We start from the raw sequence: 18,980 nt of genomic DNA, 5'->3' as shown, positions 1-18,980 counted from the left end.
AAGAGTGGAGACAGATTTGATATGGGGCACAGGGAATTGTAAGAGAGTGTGATTAAACCCTCAGGCCACATTTGGAAATTTCTCAGAACACTTGTCTGTTTGTTGCAAATCAGCGAGAGTTGGAGAAAATCAATTTATCAAAGTGAAGTGAGTTCAAATTGTTAAAGGATAGCACAGTCCCTAGCCCCTTAGGGGTTTAGAATTTTTACATACACATACATATTTATACATGGCATGATCTATGGCAAACAAATCTAAACAAATCAGCAGACACAACACAAAGTTACAGTTGATAAAATATTAAAGTTGCATATAAGTAGCAAAAGCATTGTGTTTAACCATAAATTGTCCAAATATTATATGAAGTTTTATTATATACATAATATTTATGATTGAGTCAGTTGTGTATTCATGTAGTTGCTTATGATTGAGTCACTTGTGCATTCATGTATTTGCTTTGATGATATGACAAAACTGTGTATTCAGTAGCTGCATAGCCTCAACTGTCAGAGCAAACACTGCAACAACATATACTGCAATAATTTTATGTTCAAGACAACAGTCATTTTACTTCATACTTTGTCACATTCACAGATTGAATATACCACTGGCATACTGTTTCTTTTTTTTCTTCTTTTTTTTAGTTCACAGAACAAAATGTGACATGCTTTCGATACTCCATGTGCTTCAGACTGAAAATGTTTGAAGAGGTATTGTATGAGAAGGTAAACTGATTCATCTGTATGTGACAGGATTGTAGTGGCAGTGACAGTTTCTAAGTACCATGGGGACAAGAATTTCAAGTTGCTACAAATTGCTTCCCCACACACTTTTTCTCTCCAATAAAACAAAAGTTTTACTGGGGCTGCAATGTGGCTTGCAAGTGAATATTATCATCTTAATGCCAGTGATATGGTAGAGTTCAAAAATCTGGCCAACAATGTGGCACTGAATGGTCTGCTGCTGTATGATGTCAGCATCTCCTCCCCTTCCTCTCCTGTTTATGAGCACCATGTGATCTTAAGCACCTGGAAGTGGTGGAAATCTCCTGAAATGTCACTGTTCATTCAGTAAGTGTCATGTTGTGATCGCTGGCACACTGCAAAGAATGCATCCATCTTAGCAAGTCAGTACGTGTGATAATTCAGTGTTAACCCCCTGAAACCCAGAGTCCAGGGGTGGGATTTTGTCTTGAATTGTTCCATTGAAAATATTAAAATATTGCTGTCTTGATCTATAAAGACAAAATTTTGGAAAGCACAAATTGTTGTGTAAACAAAAATGAAAAATTAAAAATTAAAAAAAACAATGCATGAAATAAAAATAAAAAACGAATAAAAACTAAACTTTCTTTGTTGTGTTCTTACTTTTGCCCTGTAAAAATAAAAATAAATCTTATTTCTCTTTAGTTTAACTTTTTTTTTTATTATTTTATTTTTCTGAGGTGTATGTTTGCTTTTGTCTCCTTTCTTTTCTAAAAAAAAAAAAAAAAAACAATAAACAAAACAATAAACAAACAAACAAAAAAACAAAACAAAACAAAACAAAACAAAACAAAACAAACAAACAAAACAAAAAACATCAGGTCAAAGTACCAATTTTTCAAAATACTTCTGAAGGGAAAAAAGGTCCTTGTTACAAAAGTCACTGTTAGGTCAGGTAAATGGTGTGCAGTCTGCAGAGGGGTCATTAAATGTCCCATTTCAGTATAGCTGCCATTGATGCCAAGTTGAACTATTTACAATCCAAATATATTCAGCTACCCAGTAAGCAAAGATGGAAATGAACTGATAATTGTTTCAGCTGTAAACAGTCTTTGGAAGTACAGCCAACCTCCATTCAGCAAGAGTCTCAAAACAACATATGTGGCAGAGGCAAGTAAGAAACAGTCAGCTATGTAATTTGGATTCATGGGCATTCCTGATCTATTGATGATGGCTGAGATCTGACATGTTGCAGATGGAAACAGCTACAGTGGATCAGCACCGGGCAGTTTTAGTTAATCAGGCAGTCATACTGCCTTGCCAGAGTTTGGCAAATCACAAGCGGTTCTGCTTGAGCCTGTCGATGTGGTAGCAGAGTTTGAGTGCCGGCCCCAACTTCAGTCCCAAATACTTCATCATCATCTCACTTTTCAGCAAGAGCAGAGCATCTCCATCTATCTCCTGAAATGAAACACAGAACCTCATCACTAATGGGATCTGCAATAAAACAGTTCTTTCATGACTTTCCAGAAACTCCATATTTCCATGTAGATTTTAGTACCTTCTCCATTTAAAAAGAGCAGTGTCAGTCACTGGCCATAAACTACAAGATAGTCATGGAGACTCACATGCTTCCTGAAGGCATCAGCATGCGGTCCTAGAGCCTGGGGGTCAGCGTCTTTGATGAACCACACCACCTCCTCTACACCCCAGCTGGATGGGTCCTTTCCAGTGGGCCGCTTACACTCCCCAACTTCTGCCATGGGGCTGTAAGCTGGGGAACACACACAGACATGGGGGGCAGCTTTAAAGAAACACTGTGTAGGATTTAGAGTGATGTTTTGGCAGAAATGGAATATAATATTCATATGTATTTTTTATTAGTGTATAATCACATGAAAATTTATAATCTTGTATTTTGTTTTGCTTAGAATAGCCCTTTATATCTACATGGGGAGCGGGTCCACTTCCGTAGAAGCTGCCATGTTGTGCCGCCATCTTTATACAAACCAGGCAGAAGGTTTAGATAGGTCCTTATTTGTTTGTGCAAATGCACCGGTAGACTGGAAGACGGGTCCCCACACACTTTATATAAGATATGCAGGTAACACAGAGGAGCTGCTGAGTTGTTTTAGTGAGTTATAGAGTTGTGAGGATTTTGATAAATGGAGACTCAAACTTATTATTTAGCACAATAAAGTGAGGTAAGGTGGGAAAACCTTCATCAAAACAAATTGGAGACAGACAACAAAACATGGGTAAATATTTGTGTGGCCTTCCCCAGGTGGAAATCACTGATGAGGGACAAACATTTTCACATGACTCTGAACTCACCTGTTTTGTGCTGGACAGGTCAAGTACACTACCAATGTAAATGCCATGTGATGTGAACTTGCTTTAACTAGAACATGGCCATGGGCATACTTACCAACACAAGTATCCTAAGTTACCATTTTGTCACTGTTGAAAACTCTGATTCATAGAGCTCTCAGGTTCAGCTGAGAAAAAAAGACCCATTTGTAAATCCATACACTCAGTTTGCCCTAACATTTCAAATCCATGCCCACATATTTGTAAACTGTGCCCTAAGGTTTGCAGTCCACTCGCTCAGACAACTTGGGCATGGATTGATAATCCAAGGGCATGGTTTACAAATCTGTGGGCATGGATTTGTAACTGGGGGCCACGGATTATGAATCCGAGAGCATGGTTATTGGCTGCATGCAGTATGCACTGATTTCTAAACCAAAAGTTCAGATTTGCACAAGGGTAAACAACAACAAACAAACCACATTTGCTTTACAGGCTGGTTGAGAGGGTCAGTGCTCAAGCTTAAAACCTCACTGGGACTCACTTTGGGAATTTGATATCTCTCAGATATCAATATTCTTAAAGGAACACCCCTTTTCGAGACTGCTCCCTATTTGGTTAATTGGTCCCTGACTACAGGGTGGTGCCCCATTATTGACATTTATTAACCTGGATAATCATTGATTATTCCCCAAATAACCAAACTCGCTCCTAAGCCCCAACACCAGAGGCCTGTATCACGAAGCGGGATTAAGGGGTTAGCGAGATAACTTCAGGCTCAACTCCGGATTTTCTGTATCACAAAGCTGGTTCACCTCTGATCGGGATAGAAAACCTGTCCTAATCCTACATAAAGCACCGCCCCCTGGCCAATCAGCTGTTTGCCAAACCGTGGCCTGCCCAATCATTGAGGATCCCGAAGAGCATTACGGCGTGAAAGGATTTTCCTTGACCGATCAAACCCGTTAGATTTTGCCGACGACTCTCTGTATGAGAGAGAGGATGTAATGTAATGTATGTAACGTGAAGCAGCACTTCAGCCTGGCTAACAGCTGCTGCTATACACAGCTGACACTCTGTAGGAGAGGAAAACACACGAGAGATCATTAAAGGAAATTTGATAATCAAAAGTATTTTTAGAGGCGTTTCACAACATTTTAGGGACATTTAAAATGGCACAATTAATTAGCTCTAAATATTTTTGGGGGGCAAATTATTCCTGTGCTGAGGGGTTACACATGGGGTGTTGACAAAAACAGTTTTTTGGATGCCATGCATGAATTCTACACAGGAGCCATTTTCTTTTCGCACTGTAGCTAGCTAGCTCTGACTCCTTCTTAGACTGCCTAAATTTGTGACATAATTTAGAAGAATTCTCCATATATAAAAGTGACAGTGTTGACGCATCATGGTTGTGACACTAGCAATATCAATAAATACGTGAAAATTACTGAAAAAATAGCAAACTTACAGGAGCTTGTGTTGTCTTGCCTAATTCAGTGGATGTAGCAGAGTGGAAAGGGGTCCTCAGGAATATGGCAGACCGTGTAGTTGTCTGATTTTAATGCTTATTGATAAATATCTGACTGTGTTGACAAAAACCTGGGACACATTTTTGGTAAGCACCCATTTAAAGTAAATATAATTAAAAATCAATGGATTTTAGTTTTAAATGTTCTTTTCAATTCACTCTTTCATCTCATATATATATGTTATGCATTTTAAATATTTTTTCACAGTTTCATATTAAATTGAAATGATACGATCTTGTCAGAGGACACATGCTTTTATGGGTACTGGCCTTATACATAATCAAATAATTAATACAGTTATAAACAAACATGAAAAATGTGCTATATTTGTGCAGAACATCCTCAGATGATCAACCCTGATTATTTAAAATAACAAAATGTGATTCATTTTCAAAGGAATTGGCACTATTCTTAGTCGGACATGTTTTTGCCAAAGTCTCAAGAATCAGTGGTATGTCACATGGCCGATGAGGTTAAACAAAACATTAGATCTGTTTTTTGGCAACGCAGATGGTGCATATGCGGCTCGGTGCCACCTACCCTTGGGACGGTCGGATCATAATGTCATTCACCTTCTACCACAGTACCGTCAATCACTTAGGAGGGCTAAACCTACTGTTCTGCACTGTCAAGCTTGGACAGACAGCTCTGTGGATAAGCTGAGAGGTTGCTTTGAGGCTACTGATTGGGTTGAGTCTGAATGATTATGAACTGTTGAATGATACCATAACTGATTACATAAACTTTTGTGTGCACTCTGCAATTAAAACAAAACAAATCAAAATCTTCTCAAATAATAAACCATGGGTCAGTAAGGAACTTAAATATCACTTAACTCTGAAGAAAAAAGCATTTCTTCCGGGTGATTTTGAAAAAATGAAGGACTTACACAGAGAGTTACGATCTATGATGACAAAGTACATACTGCAGAAAATAAATCCTCACAAGGCCTATGGCCCAGACGGACTTAAATGGAGGATCTTAAAGGAATGTGCAGCGCAACTGGGACCTACTGTCACCCGGATGTTTCAGCTATTCCTAAATTCAAACTTTTACCCCGAGGCATGGAAGACAGCAACCGTCATTCCTGTGCCAAAAACTCCCCATCCCAAATCCAATAATGACTTCAGACCCATTGCCCTCACACCTCTTCTCAGCAAATATATGGAGCGTCTAATACGTGATGAACTAACATCTCAAGTAGCTGGATCACTGGACCCCATGTAGTTTGCTTATAGAGCCAACCAGGGTGTTGAGGATGCCACACTCACCCTTCTGGATAGAATCCATAGCCACCTGGACAAAGCCAATACCCATGTCCGTATTCTATTTATGGACTTCTCCTCAGCCTTTAACACCATTCAGTCCCATCTTCTACTGAGGCGCCTGCGTGATCTCAATGTGAGTGATAGCATGGTTCTCTTAATTAAGGAATTCTTAAGAGACCGACATCAGAAAGCCCACATTAACAATATCGTCTCTGACACTCTGGTACTCAATACAGGTGTTCCTCAAGGGTGTGTTCTATCGCCCTTGCTCTTTTCTATATACACAAATGAAAAACAATGCAACAGCAGTAACCTCTCCCTTCTTAAATATGCCGATGACATGGCCCTGGTTGCCTGCCTGCAGGGTACAAACAGTAACTCCTACTGCCACCTTGGCTTCCTGGTTTGACAGCAGCGTCTTAGACCTGAATGCTGCAAAGACCAAAGTGCTGTGTCTAAGAGGCAACAGAAGAGAAGGTGGTAAAGGTTCCATGCTCACCTTTATGCCAATCAGCATGAAGGGTCAGGATGTGGAGCAAGTCACACATTTCAAATACCTTGGAACAATAAAAGATGATCATCTTTCCTTCCAGGAAAATGTGGATTACATCCATAAAAAAGGGAGACAACGCCTTGCTCTTCTCAAGAAACTGAGGAGTTTCAACACCAGCCAGCGTACCCTCTCCATGGTTTACAAATCACTAACTGAGAGTGCTGACGTACAATTTTGTGTCCTGGTATGGAAACCTATCCCTGAAACAAAAGAACAAACTGGCACAAATCATCAATCAGGCCGGCAAGATCATTGGACAAAAACAATTACCACTTCAGTATTTACATTCCCAATAACCAAAAAAGCAACCCAGATCTACCACGATCCCACCCACCTCCACCATTCTGCTTTTCAGATGCTGCCATCAGGGCGTAGGCTGACAGTCCCACTGGCCAGGAAAAAGGGCTACAAAATGTCCTTCATCCCATCAGCTGTGGGCACTCTCAACAACTGTTTAAGGTTCTGCAGGACCTGCCCCCAGCACACAGACATGCCTCTGACTTTTTGCATTTTATTTCTATTTATTATCATTATCTTTGCCCCACTGTTCTAATTCCCTCTTCAATTTTAAGATAACTGTTACCTGCTCATTAAGCACAACACAATTGGACTTCAGTGGCATGTGTTGCTTCACTGTTTTATTCTCTGTCTTATTAATTTTCTTATTGTGATGTCTTGTGTTATATGCAGTGATGGGAGTAACGGCGTTACAAAGAAACGGCGTTACTTTTATCAGTAACGAGTAATCAAAGAAATTACTGTTTCCCCCGTTATAACACCATTACCGTTACTGACAATAAAATACGCCGTTACTAGCCGTTACTTACTACTGATAATTATTATTATTTTATTATCCTATTCAAAAAATTTGCGTCTTGTGGAGAAAAAGCGGTGTGTCAATTTTCAAACTGGTCGGACTTTGCAGTTTTTCGTAACTTATCAACATGCATGGAGAATGACTCAGCACAAATTATAAAGAACACGTGTTTCCTGACGGCAGAGCGGATAGTATCTCTGCCTGCCGTACAGAAGACCGGGGGTTCAATTCCCCACCTGGACAAGCTGGCATCACTACTTTAAACTATAATGAATCACTTTTTCAAAGTAACGTGGCCAACACTGACAATGATAGATGAAATTTGACAGCAATGTCCACACTGCAACAGCAATGCAAAAATATGTGCATTAATAAGAGGATTTAAGAAAAGAAAAAAGTAATCATAAAAATTACTTTCCCCAGTAATTGAATTACTCTTCTGCAGCAGTAATTGAGTAGTAATCAAAATTACTTTTTTACAGAAGTAATTAGTAATTGTAACTTATTAGTGTTGTGAGTAATTGGTCCCAACACTGGTTATATGTTGTCTTGCTGTCTTCATGCCAGAGCCAAAGACAAATTTCCATTTTTTGTGAATTTTAAATGGACAATGAAGTAGTCTGAGTCTGAGTCTGAGTCTTTAATGCTCTGCTGCTGAATACTGCATACTGTTACATGACATGAATTTCTATTGATCTTATTCCCATGATTGCCATTTTGAATTTACATCACTCAAAAGGTGGAAATCACCCCATCACTGGTGTTCCACCAAAGGTCAAGCTCACACGCCATGACAGGATGTAAGTGTCATGTGATTTGTCTCCGAATTCATCAAGAGGAACTCAGAAAACTGCCACCAAAAAGGTCAAGTTAAGGGGCAGCGCAGGGTGGCGCAGTGAGGCCAACCCCGCACAGAGCTGGTTTGGACCAGTGCAGCCCGAGGGGCGCTCAGTTTGGTAGTTTGGCAGACCGAGGTGCACTGAGATTGGAGTGGCGTTGCAGCAGGGGGAGGTGCTGACAGATTCGGCTTGGCACAGTGACAGTTTCGTGCCAAAAGGCTTCGCCAAGGTGCGCCAAAAGCTCGCAATCTGAAACCACGTCTACTTTCAGCACAAGGCGGAGCGGAGCCGGTGTAGTGGGATTTTGGCTGGCAGGCGGGCAGTGTGCACACGTCACCAAAACCTCACAGATTATCAGGCACATTAACAATGCAATAAATACCCACAAAACCACTATTCAATGCTACTATCTCAATCAGCACATTAATGTATCTCCATATCGACTGTCCTGTCACAACTGATGTCAGATCAAAGGAGATTGGCACCGTTTGGCAGCGTCATGGAAACCCAACCTGATCACCTGTCAGTCAAACAATGTGTCCAGTATGGTGATGTCTTTTTTCCAGTCATGGTGTCTGGCGCTGCTCGTGTTAACTACCCAGTTCTTCTTCCATATATATAAGTATTCCACACAAATCGAAAATGTAAAAGGCATCCAAGGGCGGACTGGCGTACAGGGAAACCAGGGATTTACCCGGTTGGCCGGTGGGTTGGTGGGAGACAAAGAAGAAGCAAAAGAAAAAGAAGAAGAAAGGGAAAAAAGTCTACACGCAATGGCCAACAGCGTTGGGCGGCTATTGCTGTGATAGGCTATACCTGTGACCCGACTCACTCCGCACTTCAATCCACACTCCGCTGCGCTCCTTGCCAGACACTGCTTTCATGAACCAGATTTTGTTTTAATCTCTAGTGTGTTGTTGCATCAGTAAGTGATGGAGTCGAAAGTTGCAAAACAAACATGTATTTATATGAATATGGCGAGGATTATCCTTTGAGGTAAAAACATTCATTAAAAATGGGGGCTTCACGGTTAAATTTATATTTGCTCGTAAAAATCAACAACTTTAACAGACGGTGACAGAGCTGGAAAAAGAGAGATAAGAGATGTAGGTAATGGAAAGACAGGGGACTGAGGAAGACGAATGTAAGGATAGATGCATGGATGGATGGATGGATGCATGGATGGATGGATGGGTGGATAGATGGATGGCAGGCAGCTCCAGCAACACTCCAGCAGCCAAGACTGGCCTCATTGTCCTGAGTGTGTGTTGCTGCTGCTCTCTTCCTCCATGTCAATTGTGTAAACTTTCATTACGCCTTCGCGCAGTACATTTTAAAGGCGAGGACAGGGGCTCATTTGATTGGTTTAAAGTGAATTGGCTGTGTCAAACCCACTCCACGCCTTCTCTCCTTCCTTGCGCCTGTAGGAGGGACGGCGGAATACTTGCGCCAGCGTGCACGGCGTGCAAAACTTGCAAAATCCACCTGACCACACCCAGTTGGCGAAGCGCAGGTGCGCTGCACCTCTGCCTCGCCCAGTCTGTGAAATCTTGGCTAAATGTAGCAAATTCTCTGGAAGTGATGTGGTTAATCTGGTTGTGCCAGCACAGTATCACAATTAGCTGAAGGGTGTGTGATCAGTCTGTTGACACACCAAGGATATGTGACAGTCTCTGACAGTCTAATCATGCAGTGGAATCTGCATGATCAGGAAAAGGAAAGCCAAATATGGTGAAAATGGCTCATAGAAACAGTATGCTATAAGCTCATTCTTGGTGTGATTGGTTGACTTTGTGTCATATGATGTAAAGGGGGCAGAACACATGGGCATAAAAAGAGTGGCTACAAAAAACTGGCCTCATTGGGGAAGAGAGCGAGACGTTTGAGCCCCAGAAAAACTGAAGAAGTCCCTGATTACTGATACATCACTGGACAAGGAATGGAAAAAAAAAAAAAAAAACACATATACAGAGCAGCTCCTCCAGGCAACAAGCTACAAAACACCGCACAACCACTGAGTCCCACTATGGGTTGTGGATGGCAACTGGTCTCAAATGCACTCCTGCAAACATGCAGAGCTCTATATAGCTATGTTACCATGCTCCAAACATATTTTGACATCGAGGATGGTGAACTCCTCCTGAAAATTGAAAACAATGGAAAACCCATCGGCATGACACCCCTAATGAGATTGTCCAAATGGATTTTGAGGCACAAAGCCGGAGAGGATGGAGGAAACAGCTTTCAATGTGTCTGAATGAAAGCATCTCAGTGAAACAAACTAAGTCTGAACAGAGATGTCCTGGTGAGCAGCAGCTGTGATAGCTGTTTTACACACACACATTCTGCAGAAACACAGAGAGAAGATTTAACGTGATAGTTTGGATTCTTACCTGTATAGTGTAAGTCTGTTTGCTGGAACATGTCAGTGGAATACATCCACCAAGTCTGGTCTGTGAAATCCTTCCCTGTCGCAAGAATGTGAGCTTCACCAGGAGTGTACTCTGTGAAGCTCTCGGCTGTATTACACTCACATGGACCAGAAAATACCACTACATGAGTCACAATCTGAACTACCACTTTAAGTCTCTGTAAGGAAACCTCAGATTGACAGTTTGATTTATTGTGTCAGTTTTATTTATTTTCCGTAAATTAGGATATGCTTCATGATGACAAATGAAGTCACAAACAGTGCCATGGCAGAGAGGGACAAAGGGAAATGTCTTTATAAAACAAAGACTAAACACAATTCCTTTCAAACACACCGGTCCATGGAGTGCCCCAGTGACTCACTTGGTAGAGCATGTACCTTTCTTACCACATCAGCCCACGTTCAAATCCAGCCCAAGCCCTTTGCTGCATGTTATTCCATCTCTCTTCCTGCCTTCCCTGCCTTCCCTGCCTCTGTCTAAAGTCACTATCAAATAAACAGGTAGAGCACATACCACATATTGGGTTTCAACCAAAGGTCAAAGTTACATGCCAAAGCATGGCAGCTTTGACCAAATATAGCTTGAGCATCCTCACTCTTGTATGGTCCAAATGAATAGGAGAGGAGTTACATATCTGTCATAATCCTTCAAAATTAATAGAAGCGCCAGACACAAAATGTATTCATCTTTGTGCAGAAATGCAGAAATAAGTTAGACTTCAACGAAACTTCTCACGACTGTCCCAAGGAACCTACATGTGCTAGGCACATACATTTCTGATTATTTTATTGTTTCCCTGTACAAAATGATACCAAGCACTTGACAGCATAGCAAACACAACTCCATCTATTCCTAGAAAACTGAAACCTGTGTAAAACAGGGAAAAAGAGGCAGAGGTTTGGAGTTTAACTCCAGTCCTACCTGTGCACAGTGTCTTTACCCAAATAACAGATATGTTGGACATTTTACAGCACAATCTCCTTTTGATGATCAATAAATACCAGTTTATTAGAAATCCTTCATGAACATCTTGTTCACCTTCACCATAGTGTTTGGTGCTGCTTAAGGAGGCCTGCTTTCTACTTAGAAAACCTTTAATCCACAGCATCTTATGTGGCACAAGGCAGACCAGTATTAATAAGCAAACAATTATTTTTTTTCACAAATTCAGTGAAAGTAAAATTGGGAAAATATTAGACTTGATGAGAGAAATAAATGCATACTTTTGTGTTTGTTAAACTACTGTGACGCAGTATGTCTGGTTTAGCCCTGCCACATTTTGTTCACCTAGTGTGTCAGCGCTGCATTGTTTAACTTGTCTTTTAATACGTCAGCACCAGTCAACCAGATAAATTCTTTGTGTAACTGCTGCACTTTGCAAAAGGAATTAGGATTCTGAAAGGCACCCTCACCATTTCTGTTTGCCTCCTGGAAGGCTGCAGGGCTGGATGCTTGTCTGCAGATGCCAACTGGTGCAGAGCAGCTGCTGCTGCCACGGTAAATGTAGGCATGCTTGGGTGGGAACTGTGTTGCCATGACATTAAAGGCGGAGTCGCTGGGGTCAACGGCGTAGCGCTTGGAGTCCACGGGGTCACACAAGAAGTCATCAGGCATTGGTGTCTCTGCTGCAAAACAAGTTACAGGACATCATCAGATCCCAGTTCAGCAGTTTGTTAGCCTTGCTGCCTAAGTGTGCCGACTCTGAATTTCCCAGCGTAATGGAGTGACTGACTGAGCCCATCTTTTTGAAAAAGCAGTGTGCGATTTTAACCAGTAGGTGGTGTCGTTCATACAAACTCTGTAAATGCACAAATCGCACACACACAGCTAACACATATGCTACTGAACCAGTGTAAATTGTCAGCCACCAGTTGAAATCCTAAAATAAAGAATAAAAAAGAAAGAATAAAGTGTGTTATATGATGAAACAAGTAGTTTTAACACTACTGTTTTAACTCTGAACTGTTTGTGTTACACATTACTGACTTATGAAGCTTTTTGTTTGTTTGGGGCTTGGTTGATTGATTTGAACTGAGCGACACACAGCAAATATTGCTTACCTTAATGACAAATGTAAAATCCTGTCATTAGTTCCATAGATGTGGTTAGTTTGCTATGATCATGTTATTCCTGACTGGGCAAACAAGTGCGGGCCTTCAGACCTTGAAGTGTGTGTATGTTAGCCTTCTAACAACAGACTCACTGTTCCACAAAGCCACCATCAGCCTGACTGTGTGTGTGCAGTGGTGGACAAAGCACACAGCCCCATTACATGAGCCAAAATATAAATCCTCCTGGTCAAATATTACTCCACTACAAGTGAATGTTGCTCAGTCAAACTTTTACTTTACTATTAATGCATTGCTGTATTATTTTTATAATGCATTTACAGAACCTCGTAGCTCTGTGACACCACCTCATGCACTGACATGCTTGTAGAACCACTATGCTACACAAAGCATACTGAAGCGCCTATAAAAACTTCAGCATAGAAATGCTGTCGAATCTATGAGAAGGAAAGTGTGTTTGTGTATGTGTATGTGTTTGTGTGTGTGTGTGTGTGTGTGTGTGTGTGAGTGTGTGTGTGTGTGTGTGAGAGAGAGAGAGAGGTTGTGTGTTTAAATCCAGACAATTCAGGCATTAGTCAGACAACTGGAATTGCTGCGGATGCAGAATACTCAGAAAATAAAAAAATATGCTGTATTTATCTGCTGTTGCCATTAACACTTAACCCCACCAGATTAGTAGTTTGTGCTTGGCTAACAAAATGGAATGGATGCGTTTTTCCTTGAAAACGTATGTCTTGTTTGTGCTCAGTTCACAGAGCTGGATGGCGTATTTCCACTTTGACTTCGAACCCCGTTGAGAGAAGGTCCTGTGATTGGTTCTTCTCCTGTGAGGAACACAGCGTGTGGCCAATCACATTTTAGAAAAGAAAAATCCAACCGCTGACTTCAAAGCTAAATGGAGTGGAGTCAAAAGTACAGTATTTGTCTTTGAAATGGAGTAGAGTAAAAGCCATAAGTTTAAAAAAAAAAAAAAAGTACCAAAATACAGTAGTCCAGTAAATGTATCATCACTGTGTGGGTAGGTGGGTGGTGTGTGGGGGGCAATCGGAATCATAAATACTTTATTGATCCCACAGGGGAATTTGTTCAGGGGTACTTACCCTAGAACAAATCAAAGTGGCTGGACCGGCTTGGCTATTTTCAGAGCTTGAAATCTCAGCAGCTGTGACGGTAACAGAGGAGTAACTGGTATAAATCAACAACACAAGTGAGCCCTGGTGCTCTGTTCATTTAGACATTTCAACATGCAAAGTATTTCATTTTTCATTTAATTCTGAGTGGCTCAGCTTGCACCAGGTTCCCCTGGTCTTGTTTAACATACGGTACAGTACGCCTGATCAGATGTACTTGTGGCAAACCAGGGAGGTGGAGATTGTATCACTGCAAAAACCACTTGTTTCCAGTTTAGTTTCACTTGTTTTGGGATTTCTTTCTTGGAATAACTGTAAATATGTTGAAGCGATCACGGCAGAATAAGGCAGATCACCCACTAGGATCAAGAAAATGACACTTGATTCAAGAAAATTCCGGAAACCAATAGATTAGCGTTGGAAACAGGTCAGATTATCTCATCTAACAAGCATATTTTTTTTATGAGATTAACGTGACTTTACTTAACCATCAGATCCATACAAAATGCAGATTTAAAGAGTGTTTTAAACGATAACATTTTTCTGTAACAGTCACACTCTTCAAACAGCTTTTTCAGAGATTAACTTTCAATTGATCTTAAACCCCTCTAAGCCTGCAACTCAGGAAATTGTATGTAAAATGACTGGAAGTTAGCCACTCATTCTACTGGATCTGCCAAGCATTTTCAGCACGTCAGTAACAGAGATGCCCCCTGGTTCTGCCAGAGTCAGGCGGTTATAGATCCTCCTGATGACATGTTAACATTACAGACTGCTGAGAATTACTACATTGTTTCTACATGTTCACGCAAAGTCAGAGGGATTTTATTTTCAGCTGAAAAACCAATCATGTGATAAGATGTGCAAGGAGTTATTAGTTAGTTAAACATGAATGTGTGTGTGCATGCATACATACACACACACACACACACACACACAGCAGACACCTTCATGTCTTTTACTAATCTCTTGATATTTCAGTACATTTACTTTTTTGCTCTGAACATCAAAAATCAAAGTGTTGTGACTTATATCAGTCCATTTCATTAGCAACATAACACCTCAATTAATTGTCATTTTTCACTTTTTACCGCAAAAATACTTAAATAAACTATGTATGATAAAATAAAATTTTATTTCTGAAGTCAGTCTATAAAAAAAATGCATGATATAATGAGAGTTTCTGCATCTGCAAGGGAATGCTCACTGTTTGTTGGCATCCCAACTAATATCCATAAAATATGGAGCCCATTTTAAAATGCTCCACCATTTCAGCAAACACAATTTACATATCTGCCTGGGTGTTACCATGGGGAGCTAACCGGTTTATGTGCCTATATCTGTGTGTGTGTGTGAGTGTGTGTGAACGTGTGTGTATGAGTGAGTGTGTGTGTGTGTGTGTGTGCATTCTCTGTATCTACAGTCATAGATCAAATACTTCTTGTGATTTACAAGGACAAAGAGCAAACCAGTGGTCCTTGATATTTGATATTCCCATTCCCATCTCAAATATTTGCGAGACAGTCTTTAAATATTTGGTTATTGATTTGCAGGTATTAAAACAGCTCAGAGGAAGAAAAAGAAAGGGAGAAGGTGGGTGTGTGAAATGTGTGTCTGTGTGTAAGAATCCAGGTTGTGATTTTCTCCAGAGGAAAGCAAAGAGGACTAAAAGAGAATAACAGAGTAGATCATCTATCTATCTATCTATCTATCTATCTATCTATCGAAAGCATGCAAGCAGGCAATGCTGTTCTTTTTGATGTGACATTCAAGAGGTTCATGCTTTACATCTAGAAGCATCCGTCCTCACACAGTAAGTCACTGCAGGTGCAGATGAGAAGAAAGAAACCACAGTGACACAATAAAAACTAGGATCAGGGGCTCAAAATAAACTTGAAATTCAACTTCGCTGGTCCCATCAGTGTTTTGTCATAACAAACATGTAATGTGCAGCCAGGCTTTGTTCAGATCCACAGAACTTTATTTTAAATTCTAGTGGAGATTCAACTGAATTGAATTGAATTTTTTTAAATTTTTTATTCTACACGCTGTACAGAAACCCAACAGATACTGGTAAAAATCCATAGACCAGAATATCCCCCAAGAGCAAGCACAGGGCAACAATGACGAGGAAAAAACCCTTCCCAACGTTTCCAAAAATACCAAACACATCCTGCTGAAGTCCAGGGAAATGTGGATGAAATAATGCACCAGACATGTAGATATTTTCTATTTTAATGTGATGTTAAAGCCATAAAACAATGACATCTTGGCTTTGAATATTTCAGTATCTCAGTATCAGTGTGATATAGCTTTGCTGAAGCACTGCAAATAGCAGGTAGAGAATAAATATGCAGCATTGTCATACAATCTGAAAAAAAAGAGTTTATCTGACTTGGAACTTCTGAAGTGGGAACTGAAGGGATGATCAAATCCAAATGAGAAACATCAATAAGAACACATAACTTTGTGTGTGTGTGTGTGTGTGTGTGTGTGTGTGTGTGTGTGTGTGTGTGTGTGTGTGTGCGTGCATGCATGCGTGCGTGCGTATGTGTGTGTTACCTGTGAGGGCCTGTGGTGTGGCAGAATGGGGGACGATGGCAGCATCCTGGGGAATGGAGCCCATCTCAGGCTCTGGGGTACTGCTGGGAGGAGAGTCAGCCAGTGGGGACATCACCATCCTGGGCTTCAGCTACACACACACACACACACACATGCAAATATACATAGAAATCAATACACCAGTATAAGGAAACCATATATAAAAAGAAGAATGAAAGGGTATAAAAAGCATAAGGATACAAATAAATAGGATGGCAGATGAGTCAGGCCTCTAATACAACACCTAAATATAGTTTCTAAGAATATCCACTTGATGCTAGTTCCCCAATTACTTAGAGGCCAAAAAGCTGCCTGCTGCTGAGCAGGAGATTCTTACTCATTTTACAGGAGCATTAATTCTTTGACTAAGAATAATTTTGATTCCAATAACAATAACAGCCTGACACCAATGGAACTAGTTAGATTGGTTAACTCATAAAATAAGGACCTGGCATAATTAGACACAGATGATCTATTTCATCTGATTTCTGGAATCTTTACATATTTAGTTTATCGGATTTATTTTTGAACTCATGTCCTTCTTTGTGATTTTGGTTTGGTCACCTGTGTGTGTGTTTTTTTTTTTTTTTTTTTTTAATTGTATTTATTTATTATTTATTAATACCTCTCAGAGATTAGAAATTTCTTTCATAGGAGTGTCCTGGCCAACATATGCAGCAGCACATGTAACCACTAAAAAACTAGAAGACATTAGAAGACAGAGAAAACAGAGTTTTTCTATTCTATTGGATTACATTCTATCCTAATACCAGCAGCCAGAGCAAATACCAAAACCATAAATACAACAAATTCTAATACATATACTACTTTCAATACCAACAATAAAATATATAAAGTTCCAAAATCCTGTGAATGTAACAAGCTCTTTAGTTTCTTTAATGCCCGCTCAGCAGAAATAATAATAACTTCAGTAATTAACAGTCTGACGTGTGGGTACCTTGAAGCCAGGCTTCCTGCCTCTCTTCTTGGGCACCTTGAGCTGACACAGCGGCTCCGTGTAGCGGCTCTGGAACTCCAGCTTACGGACGGGGGGCCGACCTCTCTTCCTGCCAGGCACCTTGCCTTGGGGCCCCGCCATGAACTGGGGGCCGAGAGTAGGAGTCTGCATCTGTGAGTCGGCAGACGAGATACTCATCAGACCTGAGAGAGAGCACGAGAGAGAGAGAGAGAGAGAGAGAGAGACAGAGGCACATCTTATTAAATGTGATTTGACAAAAACAGGAAGGAGGCAGCAAAAACTGCAAGCACCGCTGCCACTGCTTGAAATTGGAGCGGAAGCACATGGTTACGACTGGTCGTAACCCCCCCCACACACACACACACACCCTCCACCCCCAACACACACACACACACACATACTCCCACACAGAGTAATTTATGAAAATAACAGAAACAAAGCCACATAAAGCTCTGTAAAACGACACACCCCTCCCCCTCTCCGGCTGCACAGATTGCAACAAATATAATTTCTGCACAAGGAAAAAGACAGAGAGAGAGAGAGTGATAAAACCCTCTAACTACAGCTAAACTCCCTTATACACACACACACACACACACACACACACACACATGCATACACAGAGAAAGAGGAAGCGAGGAAGAGGCACATACAGCCACAAAACCACAGTACAAAACAATCAGTCAGGCACACCGAGGCCTTGGAGGAGTCTCTGCACCATCCATCCACAACTCATCCCTCTCTCCATCCATCCCCTCCTCATCTGTCCACTGCAATATGTCACCTGATATGGCCTCTGACTCTAAAGCTGTTTTCACACACACTCTACCATTACGCTGTCACACACCTATCTTTTTTCTTCACTTCCATTCACTGGCTAACATGCCACTCTGGCCTACAAGGCAGACTAACACGAATTTCACACACAGTTTGTTTAATTAAAATCTGTCTTTCTTTCGGAAGACTAAAGTGTGTGTGTGTGAGTGGGAACAGAATAGAGCAAAAAACAGGAATAGAGACACACAGAGTGGATGAATATGTATGATGCCAGACTGACACTCACATACAAAGTGAAAGCTTGAAAATGAGCACAAAGATGATCTGAGTGTTGCCTACCATGCACACAGCCGTCTGGTGGTAAACGCCGCGTATGTGTGTGTATGTGTGTGTGTGTGTGTGTGTGTGTGTGTGTGTGTGAGATGACGATGATGATGCTCCACTCTAGCAGCAGGTTAGTGGATATTCCCTTGATGTAGCTGCTTGCTGAGTCTCCTTTCTCTCTGACTCTGCCTCTACACACACTGTCAAGACACCGGCAACTCTCTCTCTCTCTCTCTCTCTCTCTCTCGTCCTCCCACCGCCTTCCTCCATAACAGCTACCCCACGACTACTCCTCCCCTCTCCCCCTCCTCCATGTCCCCCTTTCAGTCGTCATAGCAACACGCCTCTAACATCCCGCGGCAGCCGGCAGACGTGCTGTGCTCAAAGCAATGTGTGTGTGCGTGCGTGCGTGTGTGTGTGTGTGTGTAATGTAATTACAATTGCTGCATCTCAGGGTTTCTTTTCTCTCTTCAAAAAAAAAAAAAAAAAAAAAAAAATTCAGCTTAGTGGCAACAAGGCATTCAGACTGTGCATAGTTTTTTTGTGAGAAAAGCAGCCAGGTTATGAGCTGTGACCTGCACTAACAGCTCACTGGGCACAAGCTGCATATGGCTGACATGACAATCAAGCCAATCTAAGTCCATG

At 41.1% G+C, this 18,980-nt stretch overlaps 1 protein-coding gene across 2 annotated transcripts; it reads right to left on the bottom strand.

Moving 5' to 3' along the window:
* Positions 1 to 1,741: 1,741 nt before the first annotated feature.
* Positions 1,742 to 18,516, bottom strand: scml4 (Scm polycomb group protein like 4). Of its 2 annotated transcripts, XM_030046574.1 has the most exons (6): positions 18,351 to 18,516; positions 17,214 to 17,416; positions 16,217 to 16,346; positions 11,868 to 12,080; positions 2,333 to 2,478; positions 1,742 to 2,165 (listed from the first exon to the last, which is right to left on the bottom strand). In XM_030046574.1, the coding sequence occupies exons 2-6, from the start codon at positions 17,409 to 17,411 to the stop codon at positions 2,040 to 2,042; spliced, it is 813 nt and encodes a 270-aa protein (XP_029902434.1). In that variant the 5' UTR covers positions 17,412 to 17,416; positions 18,351 to 18,516; the 3' UTR covers positions 1,742 to 2,039. The 2 variants fall into 2 exon arrangements, with proteins under 2 accessions (XP_029902434.1, XP_029902435.1); XM_030046575.1 differs by lacking the exons at positions 1,742 to 2,165; positions 18,351 to 18,516 and adding an exon at positions 13,625 to 13,686 and having other exon boundaries at positions 2,338 to 2,478; positions 17,214 to 17,425.
* Between the last annotated feature and the right edge of the window lie 464 nt (positions 18,517 to 18,980).

The sequence above is a fragment of the Myripristis murdjan genome, chromosome 24 (assembly GCF_902150065.1).
Source record: "Myripristis murdjan chromosome 24, fMyrMur1.1, whole genome shotgun sequence".
NCBI classification, from domain to species: domain Eukaryota; kingdom Metazoa; phylum Chordata; class Actinopteri; order Holocentriformes; family Holocentridae; genus Myripristis; species Myripristis murdjan.
Note: the sequence above shows the minus strand (reverse complement) of the source record. Positions and strands in the feature narration are given on the sequence as shown.